This window comes from Zalophus californianus, chromosome 5 (genome assembly GCF_009762305.2).
Source record: "Zalophus californianus isolate mZalCal1 chromosome 5, mZalCal1.pri.v2, whole genome shotgun sequence".
Classification (NCBI taxonomy): domain Eukaryota; kingdom Metazoa; phylum Chordata; class Mammalia; order Carnivora; family Otariidae; genus Zalophus; species Zalophus californianus.
This window is the reverse complement of record NC_045599.1, coordinates 5078403-5096717: the sequence shown is the minus strand read 5'-3', so window position 1 is coordinate 5096717 and position 18315 is coordinate 5078403. Positions and strand designations below refer to the sequence as shown.

Below are 18315 nucleotides of genomic sequence, written 5' to 3'. Positions count from 1 at the left end.
CCTCTTGCCTGACTGCTTTTGAATTGGGACATTGGCCCTTCCCTGCCTGCAGACTCAAACTGAAACATTAGCTTTTCCTGGGTCTCAAGCTGCTAGGCTTTGGACTAGAACCACACCATCAACTCTCCAGCTTGCTGACTTACCCTGGAGATCTAGGGGCTTGTCAGCCTCCATAATCCCATGAGCACATTTCTTATACAAAATCTCTTTATACAAACACGTATCTTACTGGTCTGTTTCTCTGGAGATCCCGGACTAACGTAAAGACCGATAAGTATCTGTAGGTAACATTTAACAAGCATTGACCGTATGAAACATTAACTATTAGGGATGGGATAATTAGAGAAAGGTAGAACTGAGTACTGGTAATTACACATAAGATGAAAGGGGTGGTTGGAGCTGTATTCGGCAGTAGGTTGAATGGTGGCCTCCCAGAAGATGTGTCCGTGCCCTAATCCCCAGAACCTGTGAATGTGGAAACCTTATTTGGAAAAAATTACATTTGCAGATGTAATTAAGATCCTGAGATGAGAGCACCCTGCATTACCCAAGTGGGCCTTAAATCCAGCAGTAAATGTCCTCAGAGACAGAAGTGAAGGCACGGACATGGTGGAGAAGGCCACATGCAGACAGAGGCAGAGGTTGGAATGATGCAGCCAGAAGCCAAGGTCACCTGGGGCTACCAGAAGCTGGGAGAGACAAGGAAGCGTTCTCCACCGAAGCCTTCAGAGGGGACGTGACCCTGCCAGCACCCTGATTGCAGACGTCTGTCGTTCACAATGGTGAAAGAGTACATTTCTGTTGTTTAAGCCACCAGGTGTTGTAGGGCTTTGTTGGGGTAGCCCTATGAAACCAATACAAATCTTAAGAGCCCGTCTTCTTCAGGAAGGAACTAGAGACATTGATTAAATGTAAACTCTTTATCAGGTATGCATGTTAATATTTTAAGAGTAATCTCTAAAAAGTAGAACTTAAATAAATATGTGGAGGAAAAGGGGGGGAACAGAGAAAATGTGATCACTGCTTTCAGAAGTGGAGAAGGATGGGGGAGAGTACAAAGAAGCTTAGGAATAACAGGATACATGAGAACAAAGTAAAGTAATGGAAACGGATCCAGGTATATCCTGTAAGTAATACACATCCACTGAGCCTGGCGGTTGAGCCTCTTTTTGCAGTCTAGTGAAAAAGAAACCCTTAGGCTGCTTCTCAGAGTAGTGATAACGTGCAAAAGTAAATGAGTCTCCTGAAATGCAGTATCAGTATTTAAAATAACTCTGCTTTCTTATGATCATATTAAGTAACAAGATCTAGCAGTGGGTCTGATCATCTTGATTACCAGTGTTGGGTCTACAAAGTTTAATCGCGGGTATGTTTTCATGTTTTTGCTGAATGTGCAGTAGCTAATGTAATTGCTATTAGTTACAGAGGTGCAGATGTTTTGTTGCCTACCTTCAGAGGGGAAGAAAACGCTAGATTTCATTTAGTGTAGTGAAAATAAAAGTGGTTTTCCGTCATTCAAATTCCACCAACCTTTTGGGTTCTGCCTACATGGATGCTTCTCAAGAGTCCTTCCTGGAGATGTTAGTCTTCCAACAACTCTCCCCTCTCCCAGATACCTACCATGTCCCTTAAGTGAGGGAAAGGAGGCAAAGGCTTGATGTCCTGGCTGCCTCCCTGTGTCCAAGGACTTTCCAGGGACGCTTTCTCCTTAGGTCTGGTCTTCTTCTTGGTGGGCTTGCATAGCCAAGCGTGGATCTTTGTGGACTAAGAAAGCCCCTCAGCAGGGATAAAGCCCCCATCTCAGTCATTGCTGCTTGACACACAAGAAGCATGAATGCTCCAAGTAACAAATCCTGCTTAGATTGCTTACAGTGTTCCATGTCAGAACTGGAAGGTCAAAGCTAGGGCCGCTTTCAGGGTTCAGGGATTCAACACTTAGCAGAGTTACTAAGGATCTTGTTCCTTTTGATCTCTCCCCTTTGCCATCCTAGTTTTAACTTCATCCCAAGATTGTTCCCTCTTTATCACAAAATGGCTGCCAGCAGCAGCTGTAGTCACATGTCTCCTTATTCACTTTCCTGTGGCTCATCTTAGAGTGGATGTCTACTTCCCTCCCCCTCGAGTCTTGAGCTCAAATAGGTGTCACTGAAAGCATATGGCTGGGTAGAGGTGATCTGTAGATGCCCAAAATAAATAAGGTCTCTGTTTTTGTTTTGGTTTTGTTTTTTGGGGGCAATTAACAGAATCTACTTCAGACCCGGGGGTGATCCCATGGTCATGCCTGGAAGCAGGGCAAAGTCACCCAGAAAGAAACAAACCAGAGTGACAGTGTGTCCACCTGCCTCCCTCCCGTGCTTCCCTCTATGTGAACCAATGGAGACATTCAGAAATGCCTGTTAACTCATCAAGGTCAAGTCCAGTTTCTGCTTGGAGTGGGAAAGAATGGACCCCTTCTCTGTGTATAATTTTCCATATTTCTCTCCTGATTCTGAGCATGCTATTGACCTGCTTTAGTTGAATATACTGGAAACCGCGGATTTATAGAAGTAAAAAATGAAAAATAGTTTTTCAGGAAAGGGCTGATTGGCACAAGATGTTAGTAAACATCGTCCTTCCAGTGAGAAAATGTACCATCAGTGTGGGGAGAAATTCTAGCCCTGGAGAGTCCTCGACCTACATCGGAGTGGGGTCCGAGTGCTCAGTAACGTCAACATTGAAGGTTCAGGTGTAGGGAAAGGTGACGAGGAGGGAGGAGGAGGAGGAAGGGAGGAGGAAGGCCAGGAGGCTGAGGGCCCTAAGAGCCAGGAGAGGAGAGTACTCGGCTGAGGTGGATGTTACTGAGAGTTAGTGCAGAGGACACAGTGTCCCAGCAACGCAGAGGTTATTGGTGCGTTTTAGCCAGAGCGCTTTGATGGAGTGGCTGGGTACAGAGATGAAGATGTGGTGAGGCATGAGTGGGCACTGAGGAGCTGGGCACAGAAGGAACAGACGGCTCTTGACGACGGTGATGGGAAGCGGGAGCCTTTGGACATACCTGCTTTCTTTTCTACTTTATTTTTAAGATGGAAGGGACCGGCAGGTTTAATTGAGAGGGAAAAAGACAGAGAGGGAATGATCATTAATATAAGGTTCCTGAAAAATCAAGAAAGGCTAGGGTCCGTCCAGATCATTTTTCCTGGCTGTTATGACAACAAATTCTACCAGAGAAGAAAAACATGAACAGAAGTGGAAGGGGGTGGGGGGAGAGGATAAGAAAATTAGAGGAACAAAGTAGATACAAGGTTAAGAGAAAAATTGAACTAACAAATGAGTTAACGGGAAATTAAGACAAAAGGAAAGCAGAGTGTTTCAACAAGATTAAACAAACACTGAAGATAAGTAACGAAAAGGTGTTAGATTTAAGTGAAAGTATAGAAATGGCAAGAGAATAAGTTATATGTGGATGTAATGAAGGGATGAAAGCTAGACATTTAAATCCAGTCACTGAACATTAAAAATTAAGAAACTGGCAACACAAATAAGGAATTCCCTTTTGTCCTTTGAATCATAAAATTAGAATTTAACAGAGGGGAAAATAAGGAAAGTCGGAATAAGAAGCAGGAAACCTAAAGATAAAAGACATTATAATCTAATGTGGAACTAGGAAGCAAGGAACCTACCTTCTTCGTAGGAACATCACTCCAGTAGAACATCACCCCCATCAGCACCCTACCACGGAAAACAATGGTCTTTGGCACAGACTCTTTCTTTGTCAGTTCTTGCTCAGTGTCCCTCTGTCATTCTCCCATTTCTCCCTTCACCTGCGAGGTCAAGTACCTCCTCTGTGCCACACACACTGGAGGACATCCTCACATGTGAGGAGAGACTCAGAATAAACATCCAGTTGCTGGTACAGTAGGATGAAAGCTAAAGTGTGTGTCATCTCGGGCTGCCATGGAAACACAAAGCACCCAGCTCAGCCTCGGGAGCCCGGGAGGGTGTTCCGGGGAGGACACTTTAGCAGAATCCTGAGGTTTAGGAGGTGGTCAGCAAGGAAGCGTTGGGCTTGGCATTTCAGATGGAGGAGCCAAGATGCCCAGGCTCTGAGAGCGTGAGGCGCCCCGGGGGAGCTGGGCTGTGCCACGGCTGCAGATTGGTGGTTCTCGGGCGTGGGAGGAGACATGACCCACACAGTAACTTGGTGACCGCCACATGCTAGATGGGGTGTTTGCATTTTCATGCGATGAGCTCTACCTAAGTCAGGTGATCCAAAGTGGGAGTTTCAGGCTGCTTGGGGAAGAGAGGTTTTATTTATTGACTGACTTCTTCACCCACAGAACCCTTTAAATATTTATATACTCTTTGTGCCAGGATATTCTTCCTGTGTTCCCATTGCAGATGGGTTCTTCTTTTTAGAACTTGATTATCTTACATTGGTATAGCATTGTAACTTGGGTTGTGTGTCATCTTGATTTTTGTGAGAGTTCGAGAGAAAGGCTTCGTCTTTGTTCTCTGTTCTCATGCTGGTCACTTCTGTACCCCCTCCTCTCTGGCTAGTGGTTTTCCAGTGTTCTGTCTGGCTTTCAGCCCCCACGAAACCTTTACCATCCTGTTGCTCTTTTCCTGGATTTCTAAGCACCCTTCATGTTGGTAAGGTACACTACCATCCAGTGTTGCTGAGATTTCATTTCTGTGTCAGGCATGGCCTTCACAGTACATTTAGAGGTTCCTTAACATTCAAGACCAAGGTGTGTGTTTGTTGCTGAGCTTCTGTGTTCGTTGAGGTGGGGATTCCATAATTGTTCCTGTCGGTGATTGTTTGGTTCTTGTCAAGTAATAAATAAAATTCTCATTACTGTTTCTGGATTCAACAGGAAAGGCTGTACAGAAAAAAAACTGATGTTCAGCCTCTCTGTAATGTAACATTTTTTCAGGTTTATCAAAGTATAATTTACAAAATTGTAAGATATTGTAATACAATATTGTATATCATCTGTAATTTCATGTTTTCATGATAACTCCCTAAAACTTTTTCCAGACACCATAATTAATAAATGCAAAGAAGTCAGAGATGAAGTCCTCCTCTAGATTAGGCAGGTTAAAAAAAGAAAAAAAAGGAAGTAAAATGATGTTGAATTTGAGCAAGATTGCTATTGATGGGTTCTTTTTTTTTTAAAGATTTTATTCATTTATTTGAGAGAGAATGAGAGATAGAGAGCACGAGAGGGAAGAGGGTTAGAGGGAGAAGCAGACTCCCTGCTGAGCAGGGAGCCCGATGTGGGACTCGATCCCTGGACTCCAGGATCATGACCTGAGCCGAAGGCAGTCGCTTAACCAACTGAGCCACCCAGGTGCCCACTATTGATAGATTCTAATGGTTCCTAATTGCATAGATATTTTATGCCATACTGCGTCTTCACTTAATAAATTGCTTCAAGTATAAACAACTGGTATTAAATTGCGAAGTAGGGCCACTGAACTGGTTTGTCTTCAGTCCTCTTGGGAAGTTGTTTTAGAGCTGTTCACATTTTCACTGTTCAAGTTGTTTTTTAATTACAGGAAAGAATGAATAGATAAAATAAACATGCAACCAAGTGGTTATGGAAACCTCTTATTTTCTTTTTCTGAATAATGGAAACTCCTTCCTTGAACAGGAACTTGAATATCTTATTCTCGTTTATTACTGCATATTCTTGCTGACATAAATGTTTGCAGAGACCTTCTATGGATGATGACTTGGGTGAAATTTGGGAACAAGGACATTCTTCCGCTCATATAGTCTGTTGGAATTTGTTTGGATCCTGCAGTTGTGGGTAGAATCTGTTCTTAGTGGGTGGGGATTCCTTAAGAGAATTTTAAAGTTCTCCTTCAGTATATTTGATAGATTTTGTTCCGTGGTTGCATCCTTTCCCGTGTCTTTTCGGTCTTGGAAATGATGACTGTTATCTTCTAAGAGGATGATGACCCTGTCAGCGCAACGGGAAGAGGGAACGAGATGGGAACAGGAGGTGTTAGGAGCTGGGGATGTGGAGCGGACACGTGCTCCGAGCTGTGGGTGGATTTCACACACATCGGTGCAGAAAAGCCCCACGGCACCAAACTGGAACACTGGGACCCGATAAGATGAAACCCGTAAAACGAAAGGAAAGGGAGTTGATGTTTTTAAGGTTGTACATATGTACGTATGGATGGATGGATGGATTTATTGAAAGCGCGCGCATAAGCGGGGGAGGAGCAGAAGGAGAGGGAGAGAGAATCTCCAGCAGACTCCCCACTAAGCACAGGGCTCAGTCTCACGACCCTGAGATCATGACCTGAACCAAAATCAAGAGTCAGACGCTTAACCGCCTGAGCCATCCAGGTGTCCCAAGGGAATTAATCTTTTAAAGCACTTAAGAGTAGAGGAATTAGGGGCGGAGCAAGATGGCGGAGGAGTAGGAGACCTAGATTTTGTCTGGTCTCAGGAATTCAGCTGAATAGGGATCAAACCATTCTGAACACCTACGAACTCAACAGGAGATCGAACAGGAGAGTAGCAACAACTCTCTGAACAGAGAAGCGACCACTTACTGGAAGGTAGGACGTGCGGAGAAGTGAATCCGAGGCGATATTCGGGAGGATAAACGGCGGGGGAGGGGCCTCCGCCGGCCGCTTCTGGCAAGTGCTAGAGCCGCGGAGCACAAAATCGGACCTTTTAAAAGTTGGCTCGGCGGAGGGACGTCGCTGCAGTGGCTAAGCGGGGGGTGGAATCCTCCCGGGACAGTGTGGTCTCAGGACCCTTGGGGTCACAGAGAGACCGGGGGTGCCTGAGTGCGGCAGAGCTCCCAGGTGTCGGGGCGGGGAAGCCGGCTGCAGATACGGAGCAGAGTCGCGGGCTCTCAGCTCGGGGTTGCCATAAACTGTGATCTGCGGCCCAGTCGGGGCACGGCTCCCCCAGCAAGGACCCAACAAGCAGCAGATCCGGGGAGACTCCCCTTCCTTCCCGGGGAGGAGCGGTGCGGGAACGCACTGCAGGGATCTGCTGGGTTTGGAGACTCCGAGCGGGGTCGGGTGCCAGAGATAGCAACGCTCGATCACAGGCCGGGTGAGCATGGAGAGCGGCCGGAGACCGGGGACACGGGAGTGACTGCTTTTCTCTGGGGGCGCACTGAGGAGTGGGGCCCTGAGTTCTCGGCTCCTCCGGGCGGAGACTGGGAGGCCGCCATTTTCGCCCTGGTCCTCCAAAGCTGTGCCGAGAGCTTGCAGGGAACAAAAGCTCCTGAGAGCAAACTGGAGCAGCTTCCTTAGCCCGGACCGACAAGGGCGGGGCAATTCCGCCTCCGGCAAAGACATTTGGAAACCACAGCAACAGGCCCCTCCCCCAGAAGATCAACACAAACAGCCAGCAAGCCAAGACCAAGTTGATCGATCAAGGAGAATAGGAGAACTCCAGCGCTAGGGGAATACTGCACATAGATTCATGGCTTTTTTTTTTTTTTTTTTTTTTACCATGATTCATTATTTCATCAAAGTTAATTTTTGTTGACTTTTTTTTATTTTTCTTTTTCCCTTTTTCAAACAACATCTTATAAATCCCTTTTTTTTAAAAAAAAAACATTTTTTTTTTCATTTTTAGAGTCATATTTTATCCCTTCATAGTAGTTATCCTTGTTTTTGGCATATATATATAAGTTGTTCTCTCTTTAAAATTTTGAGGTACAGTTTCTTCTAACAGATCAAAATATACCCTAAATCACTAGTGTATGGCTTTGTTCTAGTCTCCTGCCTGATCACATTCTCTCCCTTTTTCCTTTTTTTTTTTTTTTCCTTAAATCTTCTTTCTTTTTTCAAACAACTTATCTTACCAAGTCCTTTTATAAAATCTTTTATAATTTTCATCTTTACAGTCATCTTCCATCCCTTCATTGTATAAACCCTTATTTTGTACATATATGTCTTTCTTCCTTTAAAATTTTAGGAGGCACTTTTTTCTAACAGACCAAAATACGCCCAAAATCTAGTGTGTGGCACTGATCTATGCACTAGCCTGATCATATTTGATCATATTCTGCCTTTTTTGAATTGTTTTGTTTTTGTTTTTATCTTTTTTTTCTTTTTTTTTTCTTTTTCTCTTTCTTTTTTCTTTCTTTCCCTTTCTTTTCCCCTGGTTTCGGGTCTTTTCTGATTTGTATACAGTATATTTGCTGGGGACGTAGTAAACCTGTTAGCCTTTTGTTCTCTCATTCATCTATTCTCCTCTGGACAAAATGACAAGACGAAAGAAATCACCTCAGCAAAAAGAACAAGAGGTAGTACCGTCAGCCAGGGACCTACTCAATACGGACATTAGTACGATGTCGGACCTAGAGTTCAGAATCATGACTTTAAAGATACTAGCTGGGCTTGAAAAAAGCGTGGAAGTTATTAGAGAAACCCTTTCTGGAGAAATAAAAGAACTAAAATCTAACCAAATCGAAATCAAAAAGGCTATTGATGAGGTGCAATCAAAAATGGGGGCACTAAATGCTAGGATAAATGAGGCAGAAGAGAGAATCAGCGATATAGAAGACCAAATGATAGAAAATAAAGAGGCTGAGAAAAAGAGAGAGAAACAACTACAGGATCACGAGGGCAGAATTCGAGAGATAAGTGATACGATAAGACGAAACAACATTAGAATAATTGGGATCCCAGAAGAAGAAGAGAGAGAGAGAGGGGCAGAAGGTATATTGGAGCAAATTATAGCAGAGAACTTCCCTAATGTGAGGAAGGAAACAGGCATTAAAATCCAGGAGGCACAGAGAACCCCTCTCAAAATCAATAAAAATAGGTCAACACCCCGACATCTAATAGTAAAACTTACGAGTCTCAGAGACAAAGAGAAAATCCTGAAAGCAGCTCGGGAGAAGAGATATGTAACCTACAATGGTAGAAACATTAGATTGGCAACAGACCTATCCACAGAGACCTGGCAGGCCAGAAAGGACTGGCAAGATATCTTCAGAGCACTAAACGAGAAAAATATGCAGCCAAGAATACTATATCCAGCTAGGCTATCATTGAAAATAGAAGGAGAGATCAAAAGCTTCCAGAACAAACAAAAACTAAAAGAATTTGCAAACACGAAACCAGCCCTCCAAGAAATATTGAGAGGGGTCCTCTAAGCAAAGAGAGAACCTAAAAGCAGCAAAGAGCAGAAACGAACACAGACAACAGACAGTTAACAGTCACCTTACAGGTAATACAATGGCAGTAAATTCATACCTTTCAATAGTTACCCTGAATGTAAATGGGCTAAATGCCCCAATCAAAAGACACAGGCTATCAGATTGGATTAAAAAACAAGACCCGTCAATATGCTGTCTGCAAGAGACTCATTTTACACCCAAAGACACCCCCAGATTGAAAGTGAGGGGGTGGAAAACCATTTACCATGCTAATGGACACCAAAAGAAAGCTGGGGTGGCAATCCTTATATCAGACAAACTAGATTTTAAAACAAAGACTGTAATAAGAGATGAGGAAGGACACTATATCCTACTTAAAGGGTCTATCCAACAAGAAGATCTAACAATTGTAAATATCTATGCCCCGAACATGGGAGCAGCCAATTATATAAGCCAATTAATAACAAAAGCAAAGAAACACATTGACAACAATACAATAATAGTGGGGGATTTTAACACCCCCCTGACTGAAATGGACAGATCATCTAAGCAAAAGATCAACAAGGAAATAAAGATATTAAATGACACACTGGACCAAATGGACTTCACAGACATATTCAGAACATTCCATCCCAAAGCAACGGAATACACATTCTTCTCTAGTGCCCATGGAACATTCTCCAGAATTGATCACATCCTAGGTCACAAATCAGGTCTCAATCGGTACCAAAAGATTGGGATCATTCCCTGCATATTTTCAGACCACAATGCTTTGAAACTAGAACTCAACCACAAGAGGAAAGTCGGAAAGAACTCAAATACATGGAGGCTAAAGAGCATCCTACTAAAGAATGAATGGGTCAACCAAGAAATTAAAGAAGAATTAAAAAAATTCATGGAAACCAATGAAAATGAAAACACAACTGTTCAAAATCTTTGGGATACAGCAAAGGCAGTCCTGAGAGGAAAGTATATAGCAATACAAGCCTTTCTCAAGAAACAAGAAAGGTCTCAAATACACAACCTAACCCTACATCTAAAGGAGCTGGAGAAAGAACAGCAAAGAAAGCCTAAACCCAGCAGGAGAAGAGAAATCATAAAGATCAGAGCAGAAATCAATGAACTAGAAACCAAAAGAACAGTAGAACAGATCAACGAAACTAGGAGCTGGTTCTTTGAAAGAATTAACAAGATTGATACACCCCTGGCCAGACTGATCAAAAAGAAAAGAGAAATGACCCAAATCAACAAAATCATGAATGAAAGAGGAGAGATCACAAGCAACACCAAAGAAATACAAACAATTATAAGAACATATTATGAGCAACTCTATGCCAGCAAATTAGATAACCTGGAAGAAATGGGTGCATTCCTAGAGATGTATCAACTACCAAAATTGAACCAGGAAGAAATAGAAAACCTGAACAGACCTATAACCACTACGGAAATTGAAACAGTCATCAAAAATCTCCCAAGAAACAAAAGCCCAGGGCCAGATGGCTTCCCAGGGGAATTCTATCAGACATTTCAAGAAGAATTAATACCTATTCTCCTGAAACTGTTCCAAAAAATAGAAATGGAAGGGAAACTTCCAAACTCATTTTATGAGGCCAGCATTACCTTGATCCCAAAACCAGACAAAGACCCCATCAAAAAAGAGAATTACAGACCAATATCCTTGATGAACATGGATGCAAAAATTCTCACCAAAATACTAGCCAATAGGATCCAACAGTACATTAAAAGGATTATTCACCACGATCAAGTGGGATTTATTCCTGGGCTGCAAGGCTGGTTCAACATCCGCAAATCAATCAACGTGATACAATACATTAACAAAAGAAAGAACAAGAATCATATGATCCTCTCAATAGATGCAGAAAAAGCATTTGACAAAGTACAACATCCTTTCTTGATCAAAACTCTTCAGAGTATAGGGATAGAGGGTACATACCTCAATATCATAAAAGCCATCTACGAAAAACCTACAGCGAATATCATTCTCAATGGGGAAAGGCTGAGAGCTTTTCCCCTAAGGTCAGGAACGCGACAGGGATGTCCACTCTCACCACTGCTATTCAACATAGTATTAGAAGTCCTAGCCACAGCAATCAGACAACAAAAAGAAATCAAAGGCATCCAAATCGGCAAAGAGGAAGTCAAACTCTCACTCTTTGCAGATGATATGATACTGTATGTGGAAAACCCAAAAGACTCCACCCCAAAACTGCTAGAACTCATACAGGAATTCAGTAAAGTAGCAGGATATAAAATCAATGCACAGAAATCAGTGGCATTCCTATACACCAACAACAAGACAGAAGAGAGACAAATCAAGGAGTCTATCCCATTTACAATTGCACCCAAAACCATTAGATACCTAGGAATAAATCTAACCAAAGAGGCAAAGGATCTGTACTCAGAAAACTATAAAATACTCAGGAAAGAAATTGAAGAAGACACAAAGAAATGGAAAAACGTTCCATGCTCATGGATTGGGAGAATCAACATTGTGAAGATGTCAATGCTACCTAGAGCAATCTACACATTCAATGCAATCCCCATCAAAATACCATCCACTTTTTTCAAAGAAATGGAACAAATAATCCTAAAATTTGTATGGAACCAGAAGAGACCCAGAATAGCCAGAGGAATACTGAAAAAGAAAAGCAAAGCTGGTGGCATCACAATTCCGGACTTCCAGCTCTATTACAAAGCTGTCATCATCAAGACAGTATGGTACTGGCACAAAAACAGACACATAGATCAATGGAACAGAATTGAGAGCCCAGAAATGGACCCTCAACTCTATGGTCAACTTATTTTTGACAAAGCAGGAAAGAATGTCCAATGGCAAAAAGACAGTCTCTTCAACAAATGGTGTTGGGAAAATTGGACAGCCACATGCAGAAGAATGAAACTGGACCATTTCCTTACACCACACACAAAAATAGACTCCAAATGGTTGAAAGACTTAAACGTGAGACAGGAGTCCATCCAAATCCTAAAGGAGAACACAGGTAGCAACCTTTTCGACCTTAGCCGCAGCAACTTCTTCCTAGAAACATCGCCAAAGGCACGGGAAGCCAGGGCAAAAATGAACTATTGGGATTTCATCAAGATAAAAAGCTTCTGCACAGCAAAAGAAACAGTCCACAAAACCAAAAGACAACCGACAGAATGGGAGAAAATATTTGCAAATGACGTATCAGATAAAGGGCTAGTATCCAAAATCTATAAAGAACTTATCAAACTCAACACTCAAAGAACAAATAATCCAATCAAGAAATGGGCAGAAGACATGAACAGACATTTCTCCAAAGAAGACATCCAAATGGCCAACAGGCACATGAAAAAGTGCTCAACATCGCTTGGCATCAGGGAAATCCAAATCAAAACCTCAATGAGATACCACCTCACACCCGTCAGAATGGCTAAAATTAACAAGTCAGGGAACGACAGATGTTGGCGGGGATGTGGAGAAAGGGGAACCCTCCTACACTGTTGGTGGGAATGCAAGCTGGTGCAACCCCTCTGGAAAACAGTATGGAGGTTCCTCAAACAGTTGAAATTAGAGCTACCGTTCGATCCAGCAATTGCACTACTGGGTATTTACCACAAAGATACAAATGTAGGGACCCGAAGGGGTACATGTACCCCAATGTTTATAGCAGCAATGTCCACCATAGCCAAACTGTGGAAAGAGCCAAGATGCCCATCGACAGATGAATGGATAAAGAAGATGTGGTATATATACACAATGGAATATTATGCAGCCATCAAAAGGAATGAGATCTTGCCATTTGCAACGACGTGGATGGAACTGGAGGGTGTTATGCTGAGTGAAATAAGTCAATCAGAGAAAGACATGTATCACATGACCTCACTGATATGAGGAATTCTTAATCTCAGGAAAGAAACTGAGTGTTACTGGAGTGGTTGGGGGTGGGAGGGATGGGGTGGCTGGATGATAGATATTGGGGAGGGTATGTGCTACGGTGAGCGCTGTGAATTGTGCAAGACTGTTGAATCACAGATCTGTACTTCTGAAACAAATAATGCAACATATTTTAAGAAAAAAGAAAAAGAAGAAGATAACAGGAGAGGAAGAAAAGGGGAGTATGTCAGAGGGGGAGACGAACCATGAGAGATGATGGACTCTGAAAAACAAACTGAGGGTTCTAGAGGGGAGGGGGGTAGGGGGATGGGTTAGCCTGGTGATGGGTATTGAGGAGGGCACGTTCTGCATGGAGCACTGGGTGTTATGAACAAACAATGAATCATGGAACACTGCACCAAAAACTAATGATGTAATATATGGTGATTAACATAACAATAAAAAATTTAAAAAAAAAAAAAAAAAAAAAAAGAGTAGAGGAATTATTATAGCCTTTTCACATATATAACTCGTGAGGTAAGAATTTTAACTTCGTCTTAGTAAGTAAAAGTTGAGGATGAGATCATTGAACGCCGGCGGTTCAGCTAGTGAATAATTGATCTAGAATGTGAGCCCCACGCCTTGCTGATTCCGTGACCATTGTGTTGCTTCCTCCTTACTGCCCTCTGAACATGCATGAAATCATAGGAAGCACAGGATAAGTCACAGAAAAATGATTATTTTGCTGAAGACAAGTATACACGTCCTTTTGGGTATTCTTGATTCTGCGTTTTCTTCCAGGGTTTGTGCAGCAGTGTGTTACGAAAAATAACAAATGAAACACTTAAGACCAGCTCTTTGATTGCTCTGTGTATATGGTATTGGAGGTTTTTCCAAGACACTGAGGTTATCTTAACATTTAGCCTAAATGCTTCTGTTTTAAAGCAGCATAATTATCTGGGAAACAGCACTGCAAGTAAACAGTCTGTTTAAGGATTTCATAGTTTCACAATGCCTTCAATGTGTCTTTCAGTAAATAGTTGACTACTGGGATGCCTGGGTGGCTCAGTCAGTTAAGCGTCTGCCTTCGGCTCAGGTCATGATCCTGGGGTCCTGGGATCGAGCCCTGTGTTGGGCTCCCTGCTCATCGGGGAGTCTGCTTCTCCCCCTGCCCCTCCCCCCACTTGTGTGCACATGCACATGTGTGCTCTCTCTCTCTCTCAAACAAATAAAATATTTAAAAAAAATAGTTGGCTACTAAAATTGTGATTTAGGCTTTTTTTTTCCCACCCATTTGAGAAAGAACTAAAGTTTCGGAGTGCAGAAATCATTTAAGGAAAAGGGTGATAGTTGTCAACAATATAAATCATGACATTGTGAAATTATTTATGTCTCAGTTGGGTCAGGAGACCTATGGTAGCAAATATGCTCTCATTATGATCCTTCACCACAATAGTAAGAGAATTTGGGGGAAAAATATGGTGTAAGCGGGAAAGATAGCTGTACCATTTCTCCGAAGTTAGTTGGCATCGCTACACCGTGCAGTTTAAGTAGCGTGAACGTTTCGTTTCTTCTGCTAAGTGGTGTTCTTCTGGGGTGTGGAAAGCATGTATTTCCCCCCTGGTGTCATCTTTTCCTACAGTCTATTATTAATACTGATCTAGTATTTTTATTATTTATTTGCTTTTAGTGTTCCCCTTTGTCCTCCCCCCCGCCCCAGCCAGTGCAGAGCCTGGGGCTAGCCGTCCTCTGGCTCTGCGGACTTCACCTCTGTGACTCCTTCCCGGTCTGGACCACCCTGCCCTTTCACTTTCACCTGTGACTCAGTGGGGAGAGGGAAGAGCCGCGGGGGGGGGGGCTTCTTTAGACTTGTGAAAGGGGACAGCGCTTTGATGACTGCAGACTCGGACAGAGGAGCCTGGCCTTACAGGTTCCCGTGTACTTACGGGTATCCGGAACAAACTCTCCCCTACATCCACAACAGTGTCCGTGTAATTAGTGTCCCCAGGGAGTGTCCTGGGGGTCTTCATCTTGTCAGACAGGTGGATATAGTAAAGTTAATACGTGTATCTTAACGGGGAATTGTAGTTTTTACCAGTAAATGTAAATTAGAGGAATAATCTATTCTAGTTTCTAGTTTCATGTTATTTTAACTATCTGAACTTCCAGTCCAGGCCAAGACTTACCTTTCTAATTTCCTTTAGACACTTACTAAGAAATTTGTTCAAACATGCTTGAATGTCAGCAAGCCACTTGGTAACCGAAGCAAAAGTTAGTTTGGCTGCCTTGTTTACCTCAAGCAAAATCAGTCTCTTTCGGCAGCGGTGGGGGTAGGGTGAGAAGGGGTGGGGGTGTGGGTGTAGGGTAGAGGTGTGGAGAGAAGAGTAAGTGCAACCAGCAGAAGTCGGGTAGATCAGTCACCTGGGTGTTGGGGGATGGGGGCGTCTGCGTTTGCATTTTCTTCCTCCTCTCTTCACCAGCCTGCACTGCGCATTGTCAGTCTGTGAAGTTAAACAGGATTTTTCACGGTTTTCATTTGCATCACAGGTAACATGTTAATGGAGCCTCTCTCTCCTGGTATAGATACGGGTTCAGGTTCCTGGGTATATTCATTGCTCTGCTGGCCCTGAGCTGCTCGAAGTGCTTTGGATACACAGAGTGTTCAGGAAACAGTTGAGCACTTTGATAAAGACTGATTTTATCTATCTTGAGAAAGAATTAATGTTGTTTTTTTCTTTCCTGTTTAGTTGCTGATCATCTGGGCTGTGATCCTCAAACACGATTCTTTGTCCCTCCTAATATCAAACAGTGGATTGCCTTGCTGCAGCGGGGAAATTGCACATTTAAAGAGAAAATATCACGGGCTGCTTTCCACAATGCAGTTGCCGTAGTTATCTACAATAATAAATCCAAAGAGGAGCCCGTCACCATGACTCATCCAGGTAAACAAAACAAGGGGGGGGGCTTGTAAATTTTGTTTTTCCTTCTAGAAATTAGTGCTTTGTAGGTAAGCATTCTACCACCACTGAACCACATCATTCACAACCTAATTCTGTGATTATATTCGTTTTTTTATATTCATTTTTGGTATTACCATTTGTTTCTTGAGATGCGTGTCTTTTTCATTTAGTTGAATTTGTTTCTTAAATAATGACGGTAAGAGTCTGTAAAACTTGCACTTACTAAATAACTGGCTGTGACCGAATCCTGAGTCATTTTGCATTTCTACATTCCACTTAATAACTTTGAAAAATAACGTGTTCCATTGAGAATCATTCGTCTAGGTTATGGACTCTCAAGGATGACCTCTTCAAGGAGGATGCTTTTTATCTTATCAGGATAAATGTCAAATGGACTCAGTAGTAACTGTATTTCTTCATTTCTTGTGGGAGCATTTGAGGATATCTCTAATTTAAACTGCTTTAATAACAATAGTTGCAATTTATTGAGCACTTACTATAAATGCCAGGCACTGGACTATGAGGTTTTGGGGGGTGGGGGTTAATAGACTTTATTCTTTAGAGCAATTTTATGTTCCCAGCAAAGTTGAGTGGAAAGTACAGAGATTTCCCATATGGCCCCACACATGCAGAGCCCCCCCCCACTATCAGCATCCCCCTCCAGAGTGCTACATTCGTTAGAGTTGGTGAACCTACAGCGACTTCTTATAATCACCCACAGTCCATAGTTTACTTTGGGGGTCACTACTGCTGTTGTACATTCTGTGGGTTTGGACAGATATGTACCCACTGTGACGGTATCATACAGAATATATTCACTGCCCTAAAGATCCTCAGTGCTCTGCCTGTTCATCCCTTCACCCATTCCTCCCATTTCTCCAGCCCTTCGCAACCACTGTTTTTTTGTTTTTGTTTTTTTTACTGTTTCCATAGTTTTGCCTTTTCCAGAATGTCCTGTAGTTGGATTGTCTAGCTTTTGCGGCCTGGCTTTGTTCACTTAGTAATATACATTTAAGGTTTCGTCCTTGTCTTTTCATGGCTTGATAGCACATTTCTTTTGAGTGATGAATAATACTCCATTTTCTAGATATACCACAGTATATCTGTTCACCTACTGAAGGACATCTTGGTAACTTCCAAGTTTTGGCATTTATGAATTAAGCTGCTATAAATATTCATGTTTTTGTATGGATGTAAGTTTTCAGATCCTTTGGGTGTATGATTGCTGAGTTGTATGGTAAGAGCACATTTCATTTATAAACTGCCAGACCATCCTCCCCAGTGGCTGTGCCATTTTGCGGGTCCACCAGCAATAAATGAGAGTTCCTGTTGTTCCACATCATCTCCAGCATTTGCTGCTGTCCATGTTCTGGATTGTGGCCATTCGAATGAGTTGTTTTATTTTGTGTTTCCCCACTGACCTGATGTGGCGCTTTTTAATACGTGTTTTCATAGTCCTCACCACAGCCATGCATGGTGCCCTTCTAGACCAGGAGAGCACAGCAGGAGTCAGACCAGCGGGTTTGCCAGTGGTCTCTCATCTCTCAGAGTTGAAACCTAGATAAAGTTAAGTTCTGCGTTCGTATAGCTTTTAAAGTTTAATGACATGTTTAAAGAATGTTAATGACATCAGTTTTAGACAGTGATCTTGCAAAGGCCTCTGTACCCTAATTGAGGGTCACCTTTTGTGTCTCTTTTGACAGAATAATGAGATGGATTTAAATTTTATTGTTAGGTGACTTGTTTTCTTCCTTTCAAATTAAGCCTTTTAGAACAAAAACTGTATTTTTTCTAGTTGCAAAAGTAACACGTGCTCACTGTAGAAAAACAAACAATAGTAATAGAATGAGTGATCTTCAGTATCCAGAGATCACTGGAGTCCTGTAGCTTTTAATTTCTTCAGGGAGACCATAAGGAGATTAAGGGACAGTCTATTTCAGCTGGTCATCTGTGTGGGAACAGTGGATTACAGACAGTGGCTTTTCTGCTCTAGGTCTCAGAGTAGGTGCTAATTTGTTCTCGGATGTTTTAGAGCGAAGAGAAACTATCTGAAATTTTGGACCTGATCTTCCCGTACTGATTTCTTCTTACTGGAAACATGAAGAAATCTGGAGAGGGAGAAATTCATCTTAGCAAAATGTATTTTTCTTTCCTGGTGGTGTTATTTTACATACATAAAACTGCAAAGAAGTAGCTAGAATGAGTCTTTTAGATATGAGAAGATCTGGGGATTATAAGAGAGGAAATTGATGTCTTTTTTTTTTTAATGATTTTTGTTTTAAAAAGGTGGGAAGCCTCTATAAATTATCGCAGATTTCCCCCCATCTGTGTTCCTTAAAACATGAATATATTC

General features: G+C 42.3%; 1 protein-coding gene across 3 annotated transcripts in view; it reads left to right on the top strand.

The window, feature by feature from the left end:
- Window positions 1-18315, top strand: part of RNF130 (ring finger protein 130) — a 137670-nt gene that overhangs the window by 24510 nt on the left and 94845 nt on the right. For all 3 annotated transcript variants that reach the window (XM_027605270.2, XM_027605271.1, XM_027605269.1), the window contains exon 2: window positions 15750-15944. In XM_027605270.2, coding sequence (XP_027461071.1) covers window positions 15750-15944 — 195 coding nt within the window. The remainder of the gene's footprint in view (window positions 1-15749; window positions 15945-18315) is intronic.